We start from the raw sequence: 26,409 nt of genomic DNA, 5'->3' as shown, positions 1-26,409 counted from the left end.
AAAGCGGACTGATAAGGTGAGGCTCATTAGCGAGGTTACAATGAATATGATGGACATGAGTGTAATTGTATATATATATATTTTAATAGTTATGTAAAAGCTCACAGATAAACTGATGAATACATATAACTTCATATTATTCATTGATAAACATAATTATTGCTTATGCTCTTAGGTTACTGCTGTACCTTGTTCCTCTGCAGCCAGCGAGGTCCATGTCCAGCTCAGGGGTGGACTCTATGATAGCCTGCACCTCAGACTTCTCCAGGCTATCTGCTCCATCTATAACCAGCACAGATTTAATACTGGCACAGTCTTAACTGAGAACAATTACAAGGGAGTGCAGTCATGTTACCGCAACAGAGAAGCTGTGATAAGAGAAGCACTGACCATCCTCTTTAAGAGGTGTAGTATCAGACTCAGGACCCTTCTGCTGTCCTTCCTGCACCGCTGCTATGTTCTTATTGCTCTCTGGCTTTCCACTGCTCCGGTCCAGGTTTTTGTTGTGGCCATCTGAAGTTTCCTGGTCCTTTAAGGGGGTGTCCACAGACTCCATGGCAACATCAGAAGCAGACCCTCTCCCAAGACTAGACATGGGACTCATGCCAGTGGAACCACCATCAAAAGGAGACAGTGGTGTGGTGGACTGAGAATTATTGCTGTAGTTAGATGTGGGGGTGTTTGATTTAGAGGCACCCCCCAGCGAGGGAGTGGTGGATTTGGACCCTCCATCTTGTAAAGACACAGGTGTTCCGTTTTTAGAGACGCTTCCCTGGTTGGTTTGCGTGTTGGACCTGGAACTCCCACAGTTCAGTTGGGACAGTTCATCCTTAAGGTGAAGGAGGAAAACAGCAATCAGAAGATACGAGGTAGCAAAAAATAAAACTATGAGCCTCAGGAAGTCTTTAAAACTTTAAAATTCACTCCTTATCAATTGTAAAAAGTAGGTTATGTGCACCTCACTGCATTCATAACAAAGCCAAGCAAAGTTCACATAAAAATGACTGTCATTCAATTGTAGTTCCACTAGGACATCATCAGTAAGGAGAATCTACATTTCCTCCATTCAAACAGAACATTATGTGTTAACCATGTTAAAATGGGAACATTTTACCATGCAGCTAAACACACGGATACACACAAAAACCCAACCCAGAATGCAACATGCTAAACAAACCCTTTATTCAATTAAAGCTAAAATATTACAAAACCATAGATGAACAAGGCATCAAATAGTGTCTAAAAGACAAGAAGAGTAAGATTATGGAGTGGCCGAGCCAGTTTCCAGACCTCAATCCTGCCATAAAAATCTGTGGACGGAGCTGAAGCTTCGAGTCGCCAAGCAGCAGATTTAAAGAGTTTCTGTAAAGACGAGTGGGCCAAACTCGTTACGGAGATGTGCGAAAACCTGGTGACCAACTACAAGAAATGTCTTACTGTTCAAAGTGCACGCCAAACAGGATTTCTCCACCAAGTACTGTCATGTTTTGCTTTGGGATTAAATACTTATTTCACTTAATGACATGCAAATCTTTTTATGACTTGTGTAATTTGATTTTGGGGTTTGTTTGTTTTTTATTTGTGGTTCATGTTCTCTCTCTTTCTCACGCTCCATTAAAATGAAATTAACAGAAAAACAGACTGTTCATTACTTTAAGTGAACATACTTACAAATTCAGCAGGATAGCAAATAATTATTTCCCCCACTGTACTTCACTAGGCTTGTACTGCAAATACGCCAAACTACTTTTTTCCTCTGTATTATGACTGTGCTCCAAGTGTCGTTGAAACTACTCCATCCTGCAGTTTTCATCATCTTGTTTGATGTCATCTTTACTAAAAACCAAAAATGTATCTTAATGACAGAAAACACATTTTTATTTTGGCACAAGCTGCTCGAGCTTTCCAGTCGAAACTGTGCCCGACATGGGCAGGATTATTCCGATATAAGAAATAAGAAACGTCACTTTTGACTGATTTTCAGTTACTTATCTGACCTCACCTCCGACAGGCTTCAGTTTACACTGTATATTCCGCTACAAGGCATTTTTTGCTGCTGTAATTACTAAAAGTCTATAAAGGACATCAATCCAAGTTTAGTGGATGCCGCATGTAGTTATCTGCTAATTAACTGGATCACTTGATTACCAGCTTCTTGATCAGTTTTCTAGGATCCTCAATGCCAGGAGTGGTGCACTGTTACAGGTCTGGTGCAGAGTCCATTCCGCCTCAAAGAATCATTCCACATTTAAACAGGTTTAAGTTTCCCTCAATCTGGGATGCAGGCCCCAAACAGCTCAACTTCACAAATCTTTTAAAATGTCATTAAACCTGAATTATTGTTTCTAGTTCATTTAATAAAAGAGGCAAAGAGGCACTTCCCCTTCTGATACTGCTAAAACACTCTGTTGCTAGGCAAGCATCGTGCATTACCACTGGGACAAAGTATTTTTAGTTTTTAGCATGAGCAAATATTAAAACACACAAACACACACAGTGCAAAACCTGCAAACCACCTAAGACAGAGCACAGAACTACATTAGCCTGGTGGATGCACAGGCTATAGTTTCTACCTGGTCCTGATCAACATCCACATTGGGAACATTCTGTGGTGAACTTTCACCTTCCACTGTGACTGGAGAAAACAGTTCTTCAAGCTGAGAAACATTGGAAATGAATTATTCACTAAACACACTATGTAGTTTTACTGCTATATAGTGGCCACGCTAATGTGAAACCACTCTAAGGAAGATGAAAAGCTCAAAAGCCAACAACAGGAAAAGTGTGGGAAAGGCCTGAACTTATGAAACATAGCAGTGAGTCCTGTTCAAGGCTTCCTTTGGCAGTAAAGGTCACCGCTTTGCCGAAATCTCTCTATAAAAGTCAATCAAATCAAAACTTTCAAGTATTACGTTCGTCCTCTAAAGTTCACGAGCACATAGCAGAGGCATTTCGATTTTCTAAGCCTCAATTGTTTTGATCCTCTAATGCCGGAGACCTCTATCCCATAAATAGGACAGTGCTGATGCAAAAGAATCAATCAGGACAATAACGCCATCATCCAGATCCCTCTGTCATCTTGACAAACACAAAAGGAATAAAGAGGCGTTCGCAGACAGTATTAGAGAATTAAATTATATCCATGCTACAGTTTCCTCTAACATAATCCCTCTTCCCTCTCCGAGTCCACCTATTCTCCTCCCTCTGCACCGGTGGGAGTATTTCCTTTCAGGTTACTTGTCTGCACAATGGCGTCACTCCATTGTTGCTATAGTTACACTGTACAGCCAATTGGGGGAGAACAGTGCTCAACTGTTGCCTGTGGCTCTTTCCTAAGCTTCCAAAAAAACATCTGCACACAAACACATACAAGCTGCTGAACGCGGCGGGAGAATGGGATCATTAACTAAATCTTCTGAAAAGGTCAACTAAGAGGACCAAACACAAAGGCGCTGCTGTGCAGCTGGACTAAGAGTGAAGTGTAAAACCGTGTCATTGTGTAAAAGCTAAGTTGGAAAAAGGATACACTGGGATATACCAGCATTGCAAAACTTTGATAACTGAATGTTATTTCACTTTCACACTCTTAAAATGTCCTCTTGACCCAGTACTAGTGTAATAACTACAAATGAATACTTATTAGATGCTCATAAATATTCATGATGGAGCTTTGCTGGAAGCATGGTTACCAACAGCAACAATGTGAAGACACACTGTCCTTTCTACCCTCCCCTGAGGTTAAAGGCAGGCCCCCGAATGGTACCACTTTCCCTGTTTCCTGGGCTCCACGCCACCCCATCTCGCTCTCTCTCGCACGCGCTGTTAAAAATTCTGGGCACACTGAACAACCCTTTCTCTCTAGATGGAAATGTAGTCTTTCTTTGGTGTTTCTGCTGGCACTGGATGCTTTCGATTTAGCTTCACAAACTCTTAAGCGAACACGAGATGATGTCATGGATCTGATCCGTGGGAAGCTTGCTAACTTTACACTTTGGAATTGTTGATATGAAGAGAAGTCTTTCTTTGGAATGAATTAACAGTGCAAACAGTGACCTGCCTACGTCATACCTTGAGGCTGGTGTTAGACCGTGGATGGCTAAGGTTGTTGAATCTCCATGGTTCAGATGGGGTGTCCACGGGTTCTCTGTGGAGGTCAGGGGTCATGCCTTCAGCTGCAGGAAGTTGGAACAGGCCCATGGAGACTGGACGCTCCTTCCTGGAGACGGAGAGACGCAGAAAGAGGGATAACTCAAACGTGATGAGAACAACTTAGGAAGGAGTGAACGATTTTCTAAGGGGCTGGTCTGTTAATGTTTTACAATTAGCCATGGCAACGTTAAAAATCCCAACTGAAAATGTGAAAATCATCCAAACACTTTCATTAAAACACTGAAACAAGATGTAAATGAATAATTTCCTTCAATACATAAAAGGTAGAAAAGATGTTCAGAATAAAAAAAAAAATTAAAGGAATGAGACATATTTTTCAAATACCAGCAGTTTGTTTTTATTTGTTCAAATACTAAATATTTAAACAAAGCCTTTCATAGTAGAAAATGAAAGCTCTTTATTTCTTACTGGAAATTAACTGCTGCAGCATACCTACCTACATATGTCCTCAGAGACTTATGTGAGCTGGTCTCTGAGGTCAATCTTTAGCTACGTCCACATTAATCATTTTAATTTTCAAAGGCATAACCTTTGCACAAAAACAATAGTGCCGCATTATCGGAACAATAAAACTCCGGGTCTACGTTTTAGTCTCGCTGCTCAGCATGTGAGGCTTTAAAAACAAAGCCACATACACTGACGTTAGCTGCCACATGGGTACTGTGGGTCACTCCCACAGACTGTATAAAAAAAAAAATCCTCCGAGTTTAAAAAGTAAAGTGTTTTAAGCCTGCATTCTTTCTACTGACCACAACAGCAACACCTGCAGTTACAAATATACTTCCAAGCTCTACAGAAAGGCCATTGGTCATTCCCATAGCAAAGAATTATCCATGCACACGTTTGTCTTGGCAATCACAAGTTGTAAGCTAATAATTATTTAGTAGTTGGTCTTAAACTACAGCATTAATTAATTAAAACTAAAATTCTGACCTGATTATAGTGCTCATAAAGAAAAAGGTGAAGGTATCACTAAAGTTAACAACTTATCCCAAGAATATTATTCCCTTGGCAAGTGACTGACAAGGTCTGTATGATAGATAGAGGATTTTACGCTTTGTGCAAATCCACCTTGAATTGGCTTAGTAAGTTCATCATGACTGAATTTGATAAGCTCCATGAATATCTATACCAAATTTTACAATGTTTAATCCATTAGTTGCTGAGATATTGTAGTCACACTGCTAGCAGAGCTAAAGATTACATTTATTTTGCAGCAGAGGTCTTAATTAAAAAGGAACCACAGAAAAATGCAGGACGTGTACATTAATGAGTGTAGTTTATGTGATACTATACAAACCATGGGTTCTTACTGAATTTAATCCTTTTTGTTCTGTTTTGTTAAACAGTTACTGTTATACTCCCCCAAAAAATCTTCAATTTAATTTGATCTTGCTAAATTAAATGGACATTTTCCAGTGCAGTGAAAGCAGATCATCATGATGTAATCAGTTAGACAAAACAACACAAAGTGTGTGACAAAACTGAATGGGGATTTCACAGAGAGGTGTTGTAGCAAAGACTCCCTTGGCACTGAAGTGGTGGGAGGAGAAAAATAACTTGTTGCCTCATAAACTCAATTAGCTCCCAACTACTAGGCTCAGGCAAGTCACACAAAACCAACTTTACCAGCCTCTATCAGAGAAAAGGTGCATTTTGTGATCTGTGTTATTAATGTACAGCTTAGGAAGAAATCATCTTCAGCTTCAATAAATAAACTCTGGCAGCTCAGCTGCCTGGAAGTGATGCACACAAACTTTGACAACAACTGTAACACAGCGTTCTCCACTGCATCGAGCTAATACACACAAGCAGCTTTTCACACTACAGTGACCAAAAAAAACAAAAAAACAACTGTTGTAGAGTGAAGAGAACAATGGCTGCCATGGGGAATAAAGCAGCCGGCAAGCAGCGATTAAAAGCAGCCCTAAAAAAACAATAGACACAGCAGTCACACGCAGGCCCACTGATGGTGAGCGGCACTCGTTTTTGTTTTTTGAAACATAACAGGGGGAAAAATATATTTTACATGTTAAGCTTACCAGCGCCAGTTTTCAGTTTTACTTTCAAAAGATGGTTATTATCAACCGGTACACCCACCAAAACCACCAATTTCAAAAGTGAAATTGGGAAAGATGATTTAGTCAAGATATGACTCATGCCACTCACATCCCTCTCTCTCTTTTGACCTACTTTTAGAGTGCAGTCTGATAGTGTCAGACAAACGCACCCACATGGCAGCAACACTACAAGGTTTCAAAGACTCTGTAACTGCAATTACTGATTTCACATAACTACGCAACTCACATAACACAAACAAACATATTTTGTACCTGCTGGGTCTGGGTAAGGAGGGTAAGGAAGGCAGGGCAGGTAAGCCTCCGGTAGAAACAGAGTAGTGAACCAGCAGCAGCACTGATAGAGAGACTAGCACAGCAGAATTGATGACCACCGCTCCCCCTACAAAGCCAAAAACAAACAGCAGCATACACCCGGGGCTCATGGCCCCCCCCAAATCATGGCCCCTCGCCGGAGACAGGTAACCGCACTCTGCTGTTTTCGGTTTTACTACTGCGGGTACATCTACGGCAGAAGTCAAAGATGTTGTATCCTCCTAGGTCAAAGTCCCCAATGAGTGCAGAGCTGTGGGCTCTGCAGCTCAGTGCTGAGGCACCAAGAGACAGTGGGAGCAGGTCAGAAGCGCAGCAATGTGTCAGCAACAATCACAACAACAGTAATCCTGGTGGCTTCAGCACCAGTCAGAGATTAGAGCAGCGCGGCAGATGATCCGGAGCAGAGAGAGACTGGTAGCTTCAGCTCTCGTTTCACTGTACTCCACTGGAAGGTGATTGTTTTTCCTTGCTCCTTTCCTCTTCCTATCCTCTGCCGAGATGCCACACGGCAGCCACTGTGCAGTCTAGAACACTCTGACGCTTTCCCTCTCTCCGTGCGATAGCACCCACTACCACCCCTCCCTCTCAGTCTCTCTCTCCATCTCCCTCTCCCTTTTGGATGCTGAGGCAGCTCGTTCCATATGCCTCTTCTCAGGCTGCAGCTTACTGGCTGCATAATGAGGAGACTGATCAAAACGAGCGTGTGTGTGTGTGTGTGTGTGTGTGTGTGTGTGTGTGTGTGTGTGTGTGTGTGTGTGTGTGTGTGTGTGTGTGTGTGTGTGTGTGTGTGTGTGTGAGAGAGTGCGTGCATCTGCATGCGAGGGTGTGAGTGAGAAACTGCATTCACTGAATGCATCAGGTATCTAATGTTAAATTTTGTCAACAGTAAAAAATGCTGGACGAAAAAAAAAATATGGGGGGGGGGGCCTTCAGTTTAGCTCAGTGGGTGTTCAGGTGACTACAGGCTGTGTGGCCACAAAGCAGCAGCCCAGGTTTGAGTCCAAAGTTCAAGTCCAAGTTATAATAAAATTAGATTACTACATTTAGATTATATATGTAAGCTCAGTATAGCAATCTGTATGCATCTGTGCCTGGAACGTGTTGCATGTTCAGTTATTTGAGCACAGCCATGTTAGGTTGAGCTAAACGCTAATGTCACAAGGCTAACATGCTTCATGCTGATGTTGTAGGCATCTTATTCTGCTCATTTTCAGCTCAATAGTTTAAGTCCTGGACTCCGCTAGAGCAGCTTTGTGTGATTAGCTCTTCATAATAATCCTTATTGTATATATGCCCCTTCACTTTAAGCCAACTGCTCTCTGATTGGCTGCCCTTTGTAAAGAGAAAGTTTGAACAGGAGGTGGGTGGGGCTTCTGGACAGAGATGTGTGCACGAGCTGCCCAGATTAACCCTTTATCTCTTGAAAAGCTACTAGCTGTAACCTTTGAGGCTCTTTTCTGAAATGAGCAGCCTCTGCCTATGCAGCTACCCTTGATTCTATTCAAATGGTCATCAAAGTTTTTATTGATATACACTGAGGTGTCAAAACCATCATTAAGGGTACAAGTGAGGCTGTCATTTGACAACTTCCCCTGTACTCTTAATGATGAGCACAGTAATATCTGTTGTGTTATAAATAACATCATACAAAGTCAAGAAAAGAGGGAAAAAAACTAATTTAGCGGATAATTTAGCACTCCACCTCCCACAATGGTGGGACGAAAGTAGTGTTTCAACTTTTATGGCTACACTTTTCAAATTTTGACGCAGATGTTTGTAGATCAAAATGCAAAGCTGGTTATGGAAACACGTCTAATCTGAGAAAATATCTGGACAACCAAACACTTGTCAAAGTTGAATGTACCACATCTGACAGCATGAATGTCAAATTCACAGAAGGACTAAAGGCTAAATTTTGCACTTATTTGAGGATGATGGTGATGATGAAGCTTTTAGAGAGGCAGCGATAGCTTCCAATCCTGTAGCGGGATAAGTTATCACAGGAATTGGACTGTTTACTGCTTGTAAATGTTTTAACTTAACAGTTAACAGCATGGACTCACCATGTTTACAGCATGTTGTAAGTGCAAGGAAGACTCTCTGCTGGGTAAAAAAAAAAAATCATCTTAAATGTGCAAATTGTTAAGCTGGACCTTACTAACATGAAGCTGTAAAGTTACAGCAGCACAAACTGTGCACTCCCACTGTTTGAGATGATGATGCAGAAAATATAAATGCTGTTGTACTTGGTTCCAAGTCTCTTTTACATCACTGGAATAACAGCGCGCACACACACACACACAATACTTGTCCAATACATAAAATACATTTTACATTTCCACGTCTTTAGTGGGCTGTGTGACTGTAACTTTCACCGTTTTTAATGAATCCAGTTTAAAGTGTCAGAACTCTCATGTACGCCTTTCACCTGAGAAATAAACAGCAGCGCCGAGAACACACTCAGCGTTAAAATAGTAAGCTGCTATTTCACTGCTCATGTTCACTGCTAAACACCAATATTAACTAATCTCAATGACTTCTTGTCTGTTTTGCAACAGTGCTGCTGTGTCGTAATACGGTTATTTTTTTAAAATAGATTTTATAGAAAATGTTAAAAAATAAAAAATAAATAAAAATCACAATTTCATCAGCATCACCTTGTTACAACATGTGTGGCTCGAGTAGGCAACACTCCTAATGATCATTTTGCAGAGTAATAGGAGGCATTCATTGCCCATTTGTGGGTGAGCACGTGCAGAGCCCAAAGCAGAAAGCCCGGGTTAACAGAGAAAGTTGGTAATCATCACCGTGACACCAATTATCTCCTACTGGGATTTTGGGGTTTTTTTTAAGCCTGACTGTTTGAACTTCCTTTTTATTACATCCCTGTGGTGAAGAAGGTAAAAAGTTTTCAATAAATAAAAAGTCTCAAATGTGAAATATGGACTCTCAGGTACCTGTGCTGGTTCAGATATTGAAGGTACCCAACTGTCTCCAACTATAATATGAAACAAGAAAAGAAAAGAGGAGAAAAAAAAAAAAGAAAAACAGTGCGGTTGTCTAACCGTGTCCTGACTGATGTTCCTGTATCTGAGGGCTCTGCTGTCATCGCTGCATGTTGGTGTTTAGTCCGCTCCAGATGCTCCATGTAGCTGTGGATCATCTAAAAGATATACAAGCGAGACGATCGTTAGGACATGAAGTGATCTCACTGATACAAACTGCACTAATGAATATGAAGTGCTTTGGGTCCACAGCTGTGACAGTCAGCCTTACAAAGAACCATGTTGATGCAGTGTGTAGGTGACAGCCTTCATTAGGCTTTCATCTCCCCTGTTCAACATTATTCAGATTAGCAGTTGGCTGCTGAGGCCTCAGAGGTTTATTTGGACATAGAGGCAACAGTTAGTGATAAATAATGAACAACAGACAGGGACAGACTGAAGGCTCAGCAAAAACCTCATTTACAGTCAGATTCTTCATGTTTAAAATCATTCTTTTTCTTCTTTTCCTCAACAATTTGTTGTTACATTTGTTTTTCCATTTAAGACTCAAACTGATTCTTGATGGTCTCCTGAAAAAAAAGAAAAGGCTCGACTTTTGATGTGCAGTTACTTATGATCCATTACTTATCACGGTGTTTGAAAACACTCCACTGTGTGGTCACAGGTAAGTCCTCCCCACACATGAATGCACATGAATAACCTTATAAACTTGAATATGCAGGTAAAGAACAGCATATGTTAAATGTACACACAGACATACACATTAGTTCAGTGAAACATTCTGTCATGCTGAGATTATAACCTGTTACTTTTGATGTTTTTTGGGATAATGAGACATATTTAATATCATTACACTGCAAAATAATCTGATCTTAAAAATGACTAAAATACAGAAAACAGCTATCAACCAATCAAATCTTAAGGATATGGAAACCATATGGAGTTTCTTGGCTGCTTATCCCAGCACGTTTTCACTTATTCTTTATTTATATGCTTTGCAAGTTATAAAAATAATAATATTACAGATTTTTTCCCCACAGCTTACTGTAAAAGCATCCATACAAACATCTCCTCACACTCTTACCTCAGTGTGTCTCTGATGAAGGGCATTGTACTCTTTTTTGAGCTCTGCTTCTCTCTCCTCCAATCTGCTAACTGGATAAGAAACAAAGTTCATATAATGAAAACAGGAACAGGACTAGAACCAATTTTACTGAAAATACTGAAAGACTAGACTCTATGAGAGTGGAAAATCCAATGTTTTTACATGTTATGTCACTGAGCATGATACAGTTATCTGCTGCAGTAATATCTCAGAGCCAGAAGAGGGCTGCCATGCACCAACAAAATCCTCCCGAGTGCCACCAAAGAACTGGGGGCAGATGTACCCACAGCTCTGAATACCCAACATCAAGTCCAAAAGGCATCCTTTTTGCTTTTCCACTACTAAAAATAATAATGAAATTAATAAAAATAAAAAAATCATCATCACTCTGAATGTGTATCTCCTGCATGTTGAGTAGCTCAGTTGGATAAAAGACAAATGCTGCTGATTCCAGCTGTTTGTAGTTTTATTTCTTTTTTTTTTTGGAGTCTTTCTTCTGAGTTTTTACTACAGGGCTGATCTAACAGCAAATGACACTGTAATCCTTAGAGTTGAGCTTTCAGGCACAGTCACAGTTTAGAAGCTGGAATAAGTTTTCAATGTAACTCATAGAAATTAATAAACTTTACGTATAAGCCTAAATTTAATATTTGATATATCTACTTAAGTGTGTATCAGTGTGCTAACGAAGTAAATGTAGAACTTGACTTTAATTATAAAAACAGATTACCTTTATTAAGAAGGCCGAGTTGTGCGTCAGATGTCGCTAGATCTAAAACCTCATTCATAGACAATATAGTGCAACTACTGTCAGTGTCATGGAGATGAACCTGTTAGCATCATGACTGTTTACACCTTCATATTAAACACAGATTTTAACAGAAAGAGGTCTGCAGTAGCTGTATCCATGTCTGACAAAAGCTAAAGGAACTTCAAGGAATAAGAATGGAAATGATGCATCTTTATAATTAGTAAAAAATAAATAAACACATAAACATTGCTCTGAGTTCTATCCAGCCAGTTGAGGACAACTTACTGATTCCAGTGTTTGTGGCTCTCAGGTGGCCCTGCTCATTCAGGGCCAAACAGTCGGGCAGTAGATTACTGTGTTATTCAGATTCCAGCCATGCAAGTGCACTCCGTCAAAGGTGGTCCTAAAGGTTTGCAGAAGCCTGAGTACTAGCAGCACCCTCTGCCTTGAACATGCACAAAGTTTCAAATCCGCAGATGTTTAGCAAAGCTTGATTCGAGAATTCTTGAGAATCAACATGCACGTTAGCAATGACGAGCACCAGAGCAGCTGCATATTGTGGGGAAAACTGTGATTTAGTTTGGGTTTTTTTGAGGGGGCTCATAGAGGAAGTAGATGTGAAAGAGTGCAGCAGAAATAACTGCGGTGTTATTTACAGGTGTGTTCACAAAACAGTGTGATTGTTAAGGAAAGCCCCACATGCAAACAATTAATCCTCTCACAAATAAAACAAGACTTGATCTGGTTCTGATCGTGACTTGTGTTAAAATCTGGCTCACTTGTGTGTCAGAATTTGCACATAGTCTACATGAATTCACAGTTTTCTACATAAAAAGTCAGATTTTTAAATCAGTTTTCCAATTCAGATGTCATTTAGTCAAACGTCGTCATGCCTATTAAGGCCTGTTATGTGCCAGGAAATAATATAAACATGAAAACTCCTGATAACAAATGTCTTGTTGTCAAAACACATTATCCAATTAGAGCTTAGAGCTAAATTTGGTGCGCTTTACACAGACGTGTTTCCACTGACAGGAACACAGTGCAGTGATGCAGTTCTCTCTGCTGCCAATTCTGACCATGAACATAAATTACAGACTAAATGAAACTGGCACAATGACATAACCAGAAAAAAGAGGAAGCGTCAGATCGAAAGAATTAAAAAGAGATTTGCTGAGAATTCGCAAATTTCCCCTGAGCATGGAAGAAGAGGAATGTGCTGCGATACTGTGGTGGACCAAACAGACAGTGACACACTATGTCACCAGTGGAGTAATGCCCACATCATGAAGGATTTTTTTTTTTTTCATGCCTTTGAAAGGCTCCCACACTGTGAGGGATGGTATCGTTCTTAAGTACTACTTCAGAAATGAACTTATTATATCACATCTAAAATATATTATTTTTTTAGATTAAAGCCCAGTAAAACTTTCCTGGGCTTTAAACGTACTCTATTGGAGCTCATTTAGTAAGTTAAGCACTTCACAGTATGTCACTAATAGGCTTCATTCAGGTGGTCTTTTTGCCCTGTGGCACATCAGGAAAATAAACATTCACAAAAGCTTCAAACTGTGGATGCTGTTCACAGGGTGTGTGTGTGTGTGTGTGTGTGTGTCGTTACAGATAAAACGCAAATTCAACTTACTCTGATCTGCATAGTTTCTAGTTTTTAGCTCTAGCTGCCGTGTGTGAGATTCCAACGTCACCAGTCGACACTGGAGATCCTTCTTCTCGCCATCCTGGGAGTCTTCCAAGGCGATGTACCTCTGCAGATTGACACAGTGAAAACAGATATTTATTACCACAGCACTGACATTAACAAGAGTACTGTAAGCTACTGTAAGCACGAGAACATCCACTGATGATTTGTTTATGACAGCATCAGGAGGAAAAAATGTCACACATGCATGTGAGCGGTCAGCTTCCTTAGCCAGTCAAGCAATCATTGCCTGAAAGAGAAGAATGAAATAGAGCTGTGTGGACTAAATGTTGCATCTGTGTGCACTTGATAACAATCTGGGCTAGAGCAGGGCGATATGGCCAAAAATATTTATCACGATATATATTTGAAAATTTGCGATAACGATATAACCGACGATATAATTGATGCGAGACAAAATACAACTCCACAACATTACTAGCGCAAAAAGACAACCTTCCATTTATTTTCACTTAAACAAGAAGCTGGTTTTTATGTACATTAAAGCTTTATAAAAATGTAACAGTGCAAATGCAAATTCCTTGCTGAAAGTTTAACCAAAGGCATTTCCAGTAGAAATGGGCTGACATATCCTGAGCATAACCATGTATAATATCCACTGAAGTTAAAAAGAGGTGCTTTGCAACATTAAACTGCAGTGTGCAGTACGCATTTTTCGGACCATAAGGTGCACGGGATTATAAGGCACATTAAGCGAAACAAAGCAGTCAGATAAATCAAACTTTATTAAACTCATTCTTCTTGCTTCCTCCACTTCTGTACCATTGATTCATTAATGTTGAATTCTCTGGCAGCTGCTCTATTCCCATGTTGTTGCAGTATATTAATGACTAACCTCGTATTGTGGATGGATTATCTCAGTTGTTCTCCTGACTGAAGTTTGGTCCGTTTACAGCATCCTGCCATGTGATTGCATTTGTTTCTAACCATGAAGAACCTTCACGTTAACTTTTATAAGTGGAAAAGTGTTAGCGTTCGTCCTCCAGCTTCACTGTTTATGTTATGCTAACATAGCTGTGTTGCTAGCGATCACGTAGCACATCATTATATACCAGCTAGCCCAACTTCAGTAACCCTACAAACGTCACTGCTGTTTAGTTTCCTGTCTTCGTTTATGTTGGAAGTGATAGCAGAGCTGTACGTTTGATTTTTTTCAGAAATCTCTCAGTCAGAACATGCAATATCATGCTTAGGTAACTAGCGAAACTAGCGAGCTAACTTCCACTAGCTTCCTGCTAACTTCTAACTCCGTTAAATGTAATAACTTTTGTTTTCATGGATGCCTGGAAGTTAAACTTTATAGTTACACCTGGTAAAGCAGCAATGCTGATCGTTTTATTAAAGATGAAAGAATTGAGACAGTTTTTAACTCTAAGTGATGCTGCAGTGTTGTTTGACCTGAAGCATACGGAGCTTAGGACCCAGATTACTCCCAGATTTAAGAGCATCTTAGTCCGACAAATACGACAATAACAACGGCCGCTTGCATGTTCTGCAAAAAAATGTGCTTTGTTGTGTATCTGACGGACAAACACCAAACCAGTTCCACATCACTGAAGTTGCACCATTTTTACAAACCAATTTTGGTTCATCTGTTTCACTCAACAATCGGCCATGTGCGTATGAAAACAAAGGCACTGCGCATGCGCGTTTTACTCCCATTCTATCGCGATATTTCATTTTCCTATCGTTGCCTAACATTATACCGGTATTACCGTGAACGGTATAATATGGCCCAGCCCTAATCTGGGCGATATTAATACTATTAATACAAATAGGAAACAAAGCACAGAGTCTGTCTTCTGTTCATTATCAAAGTTATCCAACATCTCAGCACAACAGGTGCAAAGCAACAGCTTCCTCACAGCTTGTGCTTGAGTGCTTTTCTGTGTACTATTTGATATCCGTATCAGGATTGGTTTTGCAGCCTTCACAGCAGCAGCTGTCAGCAACCTCAGTCCTCTAAAACAGTACTGGACATGCAATCATGTTAAATCATTACTATGATAAACTCACCTCCTGATTTTCAACCCCTTTCTTCAAACTGTCTCCAGCCAAAAACCCATCAGTCAACATTAAATCTAACACATAAGATGAAACTGTAAAGAGATCTGGCAAAGTGGGTTTCTAAAGGATCCAATAACAAAAAAAGAAGCAAATGAAATTCTTTAAAGAAGCAAATACGACGAAATATGACTCAAAAGACCACAAGAATTCTCAAAACAGGTTTATGAACTTTGAGTGAACTCCAGTACGACATAAACAAAACTACCTTATACTGTTTAACTACAAGCACGAACCTTGTGGCACCAGTACGAAAGTCAGGAAATCACCATAGGTGCTGACACTGACTGTTTACCAAGGTGGTGGAGTAACCAAGCCAGTAGAGCTACATTACTAGAGTGACCATAAAATCTTCAGTTATTTCAGTCTAGCACTCATCATTTTGCTCTTGTAGTGTAACATACTGCTGCACATACTGTGCAGCAGTATGTTACAATAAAGCAAGACTCTTATTACATTATAAAACAGAAATCAGTAATGCTGATTCATGTAGCACTATCAGTCTGCTACAGCGGTTATAATGAAGAACAGAACAGCAAACCTCAGTATTCACATGATAGGGTGGGGCTAGGTTTCACAATGAGTTCACTCAAAGCCTTGGCTGATTGTGACCCACACCCATTTTCACACCTTGGCTTGTGTGATTAGGTGGAGGATCAATAGGGGGTCCATGACCCTCTTGCAGACTCTCCACCAGTTGCTCTTAGAACTGAGGAAGCTTCTCAGATGAGAGGCGAAACGTCTTCAAGGAAACTTAAAGTCCAGACGCTTTTCTTTCCAGCTCTTTAGACTACAATGACCTGGATGACTGAGAACCTTCACAGACAGAACAGCAAAGCGTTTTGGCCTAAGTGCATTTCTGCACACACAGTGGGTGACAAAGAGAGAGACAAGAAAGTTTACTTCCTACTTTACTGTTTATACCAGCAACAAAACAGAGTTAACATTGTTCATACACAACAAATAAGGAACTAGTCGACTCTCTTTTATTAACGGACTTAACTGAAACGGTACAAGCTGAACATATAAAATGTTTGAAGTTAGAAAATCTGTCTGGTTCTGTATTCTTTTTTCAAGCTGGCAACAGTAGACTAATTTATAAGGTAAATTAGGGGTTGCACATCTTGTATTAGCCAAACGGGCGACTAAGTATAGGCACTTATCCAGTGCATCGGATCAGCATGTGTTTAGGCTTTGCTGCTAATGCGGCTAAAAAAAAGGTTATTGTTTCTTACATGAATATTTTCTATGTCTACAGCAGAGATCAAATGTTTCAGTAGATCACTGAACAAATAATTAAAATAATAAAATGCTGCATTACTCAGATCTTTGGGAAAGTAAGGAGGTGGGGAACTGTTAAGATTGCATTTACAGTTACAAGAGAACTTAAAAACTTAAAAGGAATGGGGAATCTTATAGCTACAGGTCAGAATAACTGCAACAATAAAATACAGTAGGTCCCATTAGACAGCATCAAACATGACAGACAGCATCACTGTTAGAACTGTTTTGATAACTAAAGGTTAAAGGCTACAGCCAAACTTCTAGTAAAAGGGAATACACAGGGTACTGCTGGCCTCTTTGTCTCATTTGTACTGATACTTCAGCTGAATCAGGTGTCTGATGCTGTAAACATGCAGTCTTGTGATGCAGATGCGAATTAGACACCCTGCAGTAGAGCCCCGGGCTGGTGGTGAGTATCATCTGCAGAGAGATGAGGGTCACCTGAGAAGCCTGTTACAAGCAGCCTCTTATTTAAACATGTCCCATTAAGACCTGAGGAGTATAAAAAAAAAAAAAAAAAAAGGTGTTTCATCAAGAAACTTTGTTATTTTTAAAAAATAACACGGTCAGATGTCTCTATCTGTGGTGCCGCAGTCTGCACATGTACATAACAAAGACACGAGGTAAATAGGTGAAGCAGCAGGGGTCTGTGTTTTAAAAACCTTCTCCAGTTCCCCCCTAAGACTTTCAACAATTAACTTTAAAAGACACCATTTACCACCATAAAGGACTAACTGACTCTACAGCTGACATATGTTGACCCCCACCCACCCAACACACACTGCAGCAACACATTTATCTACATAACTCCCAAACTCTTTCTCACCACACTGCTCCTCATATGACCTGGGAAGGAGGCTTGCACATATGACAGCGCTCCAGAGAATAAGTGTTCCAGCGTTTGACCATGCACTCTTCCCCCTACGCTACATGGATAATGATCTCTTTGTCCCTGGGTGCCAACACACACTCTCCTGCTAACAAACACATGTGCTTCCAGAACAAGTGTGTGCCTACCCCCACACAGGGCTTCACTGTATTGGCACTCAATTGACAGAGACTGAAATCAGCTCCTTTTTAGAGCTTTTGGCTACAGATTCCTGCTGGGATGTTTAGGACAGCTGGGGGCGTTTGAGGTCCTGGACACCAGATGCAGTAAAGGGTTAGATGATCTCCTGCAGTAGTCTAATAGATTTCCAAAGGTCATGGTAAAATAATTTGTCTTGTAGATAACACTGTTTTGACAACATACTGTGGGATCCTACTCATCTTTCTTAGAACTGCAATGAGTCGATTTATTAGTCAAACAAAACACCAACTACTTTCATAATTAATCTTCACACAAAATTTCAACCAAAACCACTAAAACTTTCTTCTCAGATGCCAGAAATGCATCACAGTGAATTATTACTAATATTACAATAATCACTGGTAGCATGCAGTGTATGAGAGGCTGTATTTACTGCAGACTAATCAGCGCTTTGAGCTAATACTAGCATGCCATCCCTATTGTCAGACTGCTGTTGTGCTCTTTTGGTAGTTTGGTTAATGACGAATGAACACACAAACAAACACACCCTGACCTGATAACAGACTTTTGCAGTGCTTACGACTCATTCTGAGGGAACGATAAATATGCGTGCACCAAATTTCAGGTGATCACCTGACATAATCATAGACTGTGAATGGCACAAAACTGTGTGGCAATTACACAGCAGATGTTGTGTTATTTCTCTAGATGGGGGAAGACTTGGACTTTTTAGCAGCACTGGAAAGGATCAGATTTCCAGAATCAGATTTCCATCATGATGGAGCTAGAGGAAAACATGGAATATAACTCAAGTCTGAAAGGATTCATCTACTTGAGACAATTTAAAATTGTGCACAATCAGTTCAACAGTGATTGACACATTTCTATCCCAGACATATGTCTAAGATTTGGTTATAGGCCTATTTGTTTGGCAGATATTCAGGTTTCACTTTGGGTATTGGGATATTTGATATTTTTCAATGCTGAAATAGGTACCATGTCACATTTCTAATGTTACAGCAGTAATCAACATGCTTTTGTTCGCCTCACTTTTGCTAATTTTCATGCATAGTGGAAGCTGATTTGCTTGTCGCGCAAACAGAGAGTATTACAGACTGATATAGCTACAGCAACATCACCAGTTGGTTTTGTGAACTCCTGTTTTAAAGCCCAGGTTCCTCTTGCCTATGTAACCTCCTAATGTACTTAGCATCAGCTCATATGTCCATGACCAGTATTCACTCTCATTGACAGTTGCTTCAGTCACTCGCCTGAAAACTGAGAAACGTTTATCTTTTCCGGCAGTTTAACTAATATGGCCAGACACATCTGTCACAATTCAGTCTTTTCTTCTTTAAGACACAGTCAAACGGACCCATTCAACAGTATGCTGAACCCAGTATTGGTTGCTCCTGGTACATGTTAGTGATTCACGGTGATCAATCAGTTGGCATTACTCGTCAGTAGTGCGCGACCTCTCCCACATCAGCAGCAGATAACCATGGACGGACAAAAGAACTGAGGGAAGTGCCGTTTTTCCCAAAGAATTTCCTGCCTTGCCTTTTCCTCCTTTCGCTGAGGCAAGCCAATGAGAGGAATTCCTCTGAGCTTGAAGGACAGAAAAGCAGGACTTGGCCTATACGGCGTTGATTTGGTGAGATTAATCTGATTCTTTTTTCCGAGAGTGACTTTTTTAAATGAGCAGCTTCATAAATGAATCTGTGCCACACTGCTCATCAGCCTTAGAGAAGGCAGTTGCTTTGGTGTGGGCTGTGTGCATCTACACGTGGGTGTAAATGTGAAAATCACAGCTATCTGCACTGGAACCATCTACAGAGAGAGCAGGTGTATCCCTACAAAAAATTAATGCATTGATGAGTGTTTTTCTGAGTGACGGCACCTATCATTCAGCAGAAGAATACATTTTGTTGTAGGGCTGCTCGATTATGGCAAAAATGATGATCACGATTATTTTCACTGAAATTGAGATCACGATTATTTGACGATATTTATTTAACCCTTTAAGACCTACTATAGAACCAAGTCCACCAGAGCTTATATATATATTTTTTTTTTTTTTTACATGCTGTAGTGCCATTTGTGGGAGCATTTCAAGTTGCTATACATCAATACAACTGTTATAGCCCATATTTTAATAATATGTATGCATTAAGTCCATAGTAATTACATAAATTGCAAAAAAGTGCAATAAACTACAAAAAAAAATTTGAAAATTGCTTTTGTTTTGTTTACATATATTTCTACTTGGAGAAGTTTAAGAGGTTTTTCCCTCAAAACTTTAAATACAATAAAGTTGCAAAAAATAGTTTCCCACCACAGGAAATTTATTTTGAGTGTCTTCATAGTTTTATTTTGGAGATACAGCAATTTTTATATACTGCAGGAAAAACAAAAAACAATCCTATGATGCAAATTTGCAAAGAAAACAGCATGTGCATCATTTCACTGTGGGAAGTGTTACGAACAGCTGATAGGAACGGCAAAGCGTGTTTCTGGAATATTATGTTTTTGTTCCTGCAAGCGCTTTTTATGCAATTTTTGCAAAGCTATATGTGGAACGAAACCGTGACCGAGGACAAGCTGATGGCATCAGATGTAAGTACAACTCCTCCGGTTTCATATGCAAAACAAATTATTGCGCTAGCTTACACGGTTCAGGTTCTACAGGGATTTAAAAATAGTTTCGCAAAACGGAGCGTGCTGCTCTGACCGGCTTTAAAGGGTTAACAATGACTTTAAAAAAATAATATAAAATAGTGTGCAACACCACTGAAGTTTTTTTTTTAAACTCTCTTTTCAACCAACGGCAGTCACTCTCCAAATAACTTCTGCTTAGCTTTCCGAGCTTTCCGAGCTTCCCTCGGGTCCTCTTAATCAGCGGTCTCCAACCTTTTTTGCGCCACGGACCGGTTTATGCCCGACAATATTTTCACAGACCGGCCTTTAAGGTGTCGCGGATAAATGAGGGAGGGGCTAATAATCGGCTCAGTCATTTTTAATGATCGTTGAAAGCCCAGATCGTAATCGTGATTAAAATTCGATTAATTGAGCAGCCCTATTTTGTTGTATGTGCAGTATCAACAATTTTCACACATTCAAGTCACGATCATGTTGCTGTGTGCAGACTGACATGGGCTGCTTGTGATCGTGGTCGCTCAAACTTTGTGAAATCTGTCTCCTTCTATAACAGAGCATGAGATAAGTGGTGAATAAGAACAAGGGAGACTTCCAAAAGCAATCACAAAATCATCACTTGCTATTTAAACAGCTGATGCAGTAGGATCAGTCATCCTGCATAGCTTAAGGATCAGCTGGTAATATGTTTGCTATGATGGTTCTCCGTCATCTGAGCACGTCAGTATTTATGTTTATGAAAATATGAGAATAACACAAGTTTCTTTGTTACAGTCTATTTGACATTTTTGACAGCGATTTTGTAAAGGTGTGCCATTTGTTGTGAAATAACAAGAGAGCAGGTCCTGAAACTGCATGATAATTGTCCCATTAATTTGGAACCTGTTAAACTAGGCGACTGTGAATAAAAACATCTGTCATTCACACACATATTGGTTTGTCTGTGTCCAAACATTACAGAGGGCACTGTATAGCAGAGGTGAGAAATTTCACACAGCTGGATGAAAAAAAACCCCTCAGCATACTGATGGAAAATGTCATCTGCAGGTCTCAAAGCTGAGGGAACATGTTACAACATGACATCAATTATTAATGCACTTCTCTGTGACCTGTTGCGCTTGTCATTCAACATTTAACCGTCAAGGCAAATGTCAACAACTGGGATTAAAAAAAACAGGACCTATTCACACATGGAACAATGGTTTACTAATGCAATCTAAAATAATGTAACAAATTTTTGCAGGGAAGTATTACTGCAACGTCTATTCCAGTTATCGGTTGTGAGTAATTCAGCTTGGATTGTTAGCATACTGTCTGGCAAAAAAGTCAGATGAGCAAACCTCTGCAGCAGTTCACAACTCTTGAATTTCATGGAGACTGCTCATGTGAATAACGGTCAAAAATGAAGATGCAACTATAACCACAAAAAAAACCCAAAAAAAAAAACAATGTAAGACTTGCAAGGATAATGTATGACTTCTGTTGAGAAGGTGTAAATTATCTTTAAAATTCTCCTCAGTTATAGTTAACTTTATTTGTTTTTATTTACAGATGTAATATTATCTACAGCTACTTTAGTACCATTGATGTTAAGTTAGACTCTTTTTCTCCAATTGATCTTTCTGAGTTAACTTCAATAATTACTTCCTCCAAACCATCAACGTGTCTTTTAGACCCCATTCCTACAAAACTGCTCAAAGAAATCCTGCCATTAATTAATTGTTTGATCTTAAATATGATCAACCTATCTCTAATAATCGGCTATGTACCACAGGCCTTCAAGCTGGTTGTAGTTAAACCTTTACTCAAAAAGCATCTCTAGACCCAGCAGTCTTAGCTAATTATAGTCCAATCTCCAACCTTCCTTTCATAGCAAACATCCTTGAAAGAGTGGTTGTCAAACAGCTAACAGATCATCTGCAGAGGAATGGTTTATTTGAAGAGTTTCAGTCAGGTTTCAGAGCTCATCACAGCACAGAAACGGCTTTAGTGAAGGTTACAAATGATCTTCTTATGGCCTCTGACAGTGGACTCATCTCTGTGCTTGTCCTGCTAGACCTCAGTGCAGCATTCGATACTGTCGACCATAATATCCTATTAGAGCAATTAGAACATGCTGTAGGTATTACAGGTACTGCACTGCAGTGGTTTGTATCATATCTAATAGACTCCAATTTGTGCATGTAAATGGAGAGTCCTCTTCACACACTGAGGTTAATTATGGAGTTCCACAGGGTTCAGTGCTAGGACCAATTCTGTTTACATTATACAAGCTTCCCTTAGGCAGCATCATTAGAAGACATAGCATACATTTTCACTGCTATGCAGATGACACCCAGCTCTATCTGTCCATGAAGCCAGATAACACACACCAATGAGTTAAACTGCAGGAACGTCTTAAAGACATAAAGACCTGGATGGCTGCTAACTTTCTGCTTCTTAATTCAGATAAAACCGAGGTTATTGTACTCGGCCCTGAAAAGCTTAGAAATATGGTATCTAACCAGATTCTTACTCTGGGTGGCATTACCTTGGCCTCCAGTAACGCTGTGAGGAACCTTGGAGTAATTTTTGACCAGGATATGTCCTTCAACGCACATATTAAACAAATATGTAAGACTGCTTTCCTCCATTTGCGCAACATCTCTAAAATTAGAAATATCCTGTCTCAGAGTGATGCTGAAAAACTAGTTCATGCATTTATTACTTCCAGGCTGGACTACTGTAATTCATTATTATCAGGATGTCCTAAAAACTCGCTGAAAAGTCTTCAGCTGATCCAAAATGCTGCAGCAAGAGTCCTGACAGGGACTAGAAAGAGAGAGCAGATTTCTCCTGTTTTGGCTTCCCTTCATTGGCTTCCTGTTAAATCCAGAATTGAATTCAAAATCCTGCTCCTCACATACAAGGTCTTAAATAATCAGGCCCCATCTTATCTTAATGACCTTGTAGTACCAGATCACCCTGTTAGAGCACTTCGCTCTCGCTCTGCAGGCCTACTTGTTGTTCCTAGAGTATTTAAAAGTAGAATGGGAGGGAGAGCCTTCAGTTTTCAGGCCCCTCTTCTGTGGAACCAGCTTCCAGTTTGGATTCGGGAGACAGACACTATCTCTACTTTCAAGATTAGGCTTAAAACTTTCCTTTTTGCTAAAGCATATAGTTAGGGCTGGACCAGGTGACCCTGAATCCTCACTTAGTTATGCTGCAATAGACGTAGGCTGCCAGGGATTCCCATGATGCATTGAGTTTTTCCTTTCCAGTCACCTTTACTCACTCACTATATGTGTTAATAGACCTCTCTGCATCGAATCATATCTGTTATTAGTCTCTGTCTCTCTTCCACAGCATGTCTTTATCCTGTTTTCCTTCTCTCACCCCAACCGGTCGCAGCAGATGGCCGCCCCTCCCTGAGCCTGGTTCTTCCGGAGGTTTCTTCCTGTTAAAAGGGAGTTTTTCCTTCCCACTGTCGACAAAGTGCTTGCTCATATGATTGTTGGGTTTTTCTCTGTATCTATTATTGTGCGATCTACTGTACAATATAAAGCGCCTTGAGGCGACTTTTGTTGTGATTTGGCGCTATATAAATAAATTTGAATTGAACTTAAGATTACATTGGATTGTATATGGCCCACAAACTAAAAACAACTTTAACAGTCCTGATTCAGCTCTTTGAAGGAAAGTGAACTTTTAGAATGTGTACTTATGGCTAACAATAGACACTGAAAGCGAAAGACAAAGGGGAGCACACATGTACACAGAAGCACAGATAAGAGTGCCTGTAGACAGCCAATCAAACTCATGAGCATGCCTGCAGCTGCTAAGAAACAGCCCCAAATTTACCCAGCTCACAAAAGCAAGAATAAGGAGTGCAAGCCACAATGCACCAGGGCCACACTGAAGCGGTTACAGCATACTACATAGCTGCAGGTTTTACACCAACCCTCTTAAATAAGACCACGTGATGAGGAAACTGAGTAAAAGACAATACAACACTGATCATCTTTTCACTTGCTTCAGTTTTACTCCAAACTTCAATCTGAGGTAATTGTAGACGTTCAGGTACACGCCCATGCAACATGCCCCAAAGTTCCCAGCAATAAATAAGAAAAGCAACCACTAACACTAAGTGCTTCACAGTGGTGATGCTTGTAACAAATCTAGCCAGAGTTTCAAATAATGAGGTCAGGTTATCATGTGAACTAAAAGCTCAATCCTCAGACAGTTTAAATCCTATGTGTCAGACAGTTTTTCTACTATTGGATCTTTACAATATCAGAGAGGAGCCATCTTTAAAAGGCCATCTCAGGGATGCAGCACTGGTCCACAGTCCACCTGTTGTTGAAACTTTGTGTTTCTGAAGAGCAGCCAATCATAACTCTTTAAGGCAGGGCAGACCTCAAAGAGTGGTTGAACTGAAGGGCTGCAGCAAAGCTAACTATGAATTACTTAAAAACCAAATTGTGTGAAACTCATGCAAAGCTACTCTAGCAGTCAAATGCGAGAAAAATGTATAAGTACAAATCTGCATAAGCCTGGGTTTCAGACCCAGTGTGCAAGACTGTGGCACCTAAACAAGTGTTTCCAACACAAACCGCCCTGTAGTCATGAAGAGCATGGCAACGGGGGTGTCATTTGGGCGGAATCAAATGCAGGGTCAGTGAGACAGCCATGAGTCATGAAGCTGAATCTGATCACTGAGATTCAAACTTGTTTTTGGTTGAGGCAAGAGCAGCCAGCTGGCAAATAGATCACTGACTGGTTTGCATATATCTGACACTGCCAGATTATGCGAGGTACAACAAACTACACGGTGGTGCATAAACCCATCATATAATGCAACTACTGGTCCAAGGAGACCCTAATGTTGCAACAAAACTTGAGCAGTGTAGTGTCTCAGAGTTGACCATAAGGGATGGCTTGGGTACAGGACGATCTTTATAAGAAAATGAAATGCAAGTGTACCGAATAATTATATACTTTATAAAAAGTACAAAAGGATAAGTAATGCGCTTATGTGTACTTGAAAAGCATTGCAACAGTAAAGTGGCCAGATTTTCCAACTGACTTTGGCTCAAATCCTTTCATCGAGCGCATAATACACGCCTTTAATCTTTAATCCCGCTTGTAAATTAGTTTGGCGCTGTTGCTGCTTGTTTTTTTAATCAGACCCACCTCTTCTGTGTTTTTTCTCAGTGCCTTCTCTCGCTCATACTGGGTAACGAGCTGCTCGTTGTCCTCCTTCAGCAGCTCCAGCTCCACTTCGTGCTCCTGGTTGACAGCGAACACCGAGTCCAAGTTCTCCAGCACTGCGACGACCAGCGGCATCAGCTCCTTTACCACATCCTCGTCGTATTTTTCTATGAGCCGTTCAAACTCCCTGTATATTGAACTGGCCAGACCTGAGACCCGCTCAGACATCATGGTCGAGTTGCCCGAGTCGTCCTGATACAGGACTACGTCGTCCAGCTCCATTTTCCCGATTCCACTTGCACTTCTTTCCCAGCTAACGTTAATGAGCTAGCCGCAAGCTTCGGCTGACCAGAGGCTACCCACCTTCTACTTTCGCGGCAACAACAAAACTGTGCTCCTAAAACATCGCTCGAATGTTGTTTCTCATGCAGCGAAGGCGCTGTACTTCATTAACAAAGTCCAATCCCTTAGTCGTGTGGACGGCAGACTTTAAAACCTTGCTAGCCTAGAAGCTAGCAGTACTGAAAAGTCTTTACTTGGCTCCTGATTAGTTTCCCTATCCAACAGATGGGCTTCTGCTGCTGCGTTCACGCGCTGTTGGAAAGATGGGAACAAGCGAAGTTCAACGAATCAAAAAAGTAGTAAGCGCAACATAACAGAACAAATTATTTAGCAGTTATGGAAAAACAAAACACTAAAAGGTGACAGTATAGCCCAATAGCCCATGCTAGCAAATATAGCTTGTGCTTACAGAGCTAAAAAATAATAATAATGGGATTTTAACTATTGCTCATATATAGTTACTTTTAAGTGACGTTTGAGGGGCGGAGAAAAAATCGTATCAAAAACTGGTTTAAAGAAAAACACTTGTAGCTTCGCCTTCTTGCATATGCATAAAATACAGAATTTACCCGTAATTTTCCCGTTAAAGGATATCGATAATTATTTAAATTATTTAATTGACCGAGTTAGTACACGCTTCCAACTTCTAATTCTAGCACTGCAGCACAAACAAAGCAGTTATGTAGGCGTACCATTTGAT

General features: G+C 40.3%; 1 protein-coding gene across 5 annotated transcripts in view; it reads right to left on the bottom strand.

Moving 5' to 3' along the window:
• Positions 1-25,961, bottom strand: part of spag9b (sperm associated antigen 9b) — a 39,456-nt gene extending 13,495 nt beyond the window's left edge. For 4 of the 5 annotated variants that reach the window (XM_080305638.1, XM_026177364.2, XM_026177365.2 and 1 more), the window contains exons 1-7: positions 25,350-25,961; positions 13,070-13,190; positions 10,653-10,723; positions 9,629-9,726; positions 4,069-4,216; positions 391-829; positions 189-282 (exon numbers count right to left, since the gene is read on the bottom strand). In XM_080305638.1, the coding sequence (XP_080161764.1) occupies positions 189-282; positions 391-829; positions 4,069-4,216; positions 9,629-9,726; positions 10,653-10,723; positions 13,070-13,190; positions 25,350-25,649 (1,271 nt within the window). In that variant the 5' untranslated portion in view covers positions 25,650-25,961. Of the gene's footprint in view, positions 1-188; positions 283-390; positions 830-4,068; positions 4,217-6,503; positions 7,092-9,628; positions 9,727-10,652; positions 10,724-13,069; positions 13,191-25,349 lie in introns of those variants that run through there. The other variant, XM_026177368.2, reaches the window with a different exon arrangement.
• Positions 25,962-26,409: the final 448 nt, after the last annotated feature.

This window comes from Astatotilapia calliptera, chromosome 8, assembly GCF_964374335.1.
Source record: "Astatotilapia calliptera chromosome 8, fAstCal68.1, whole genome shotgun sequence".
Taxonomy (NCBI): domain Eukaryota; kingdom Metazoa; phylum Chordata; class Actinopteri; order Cichliformes; family Cichlidae; genus Astatotilapia; species Astatotilapia calliptera.
Note: the sequence above shows the minus strand (reverse complement) of the source record. Positions and strands in the feature narration are given on the sequence as shown.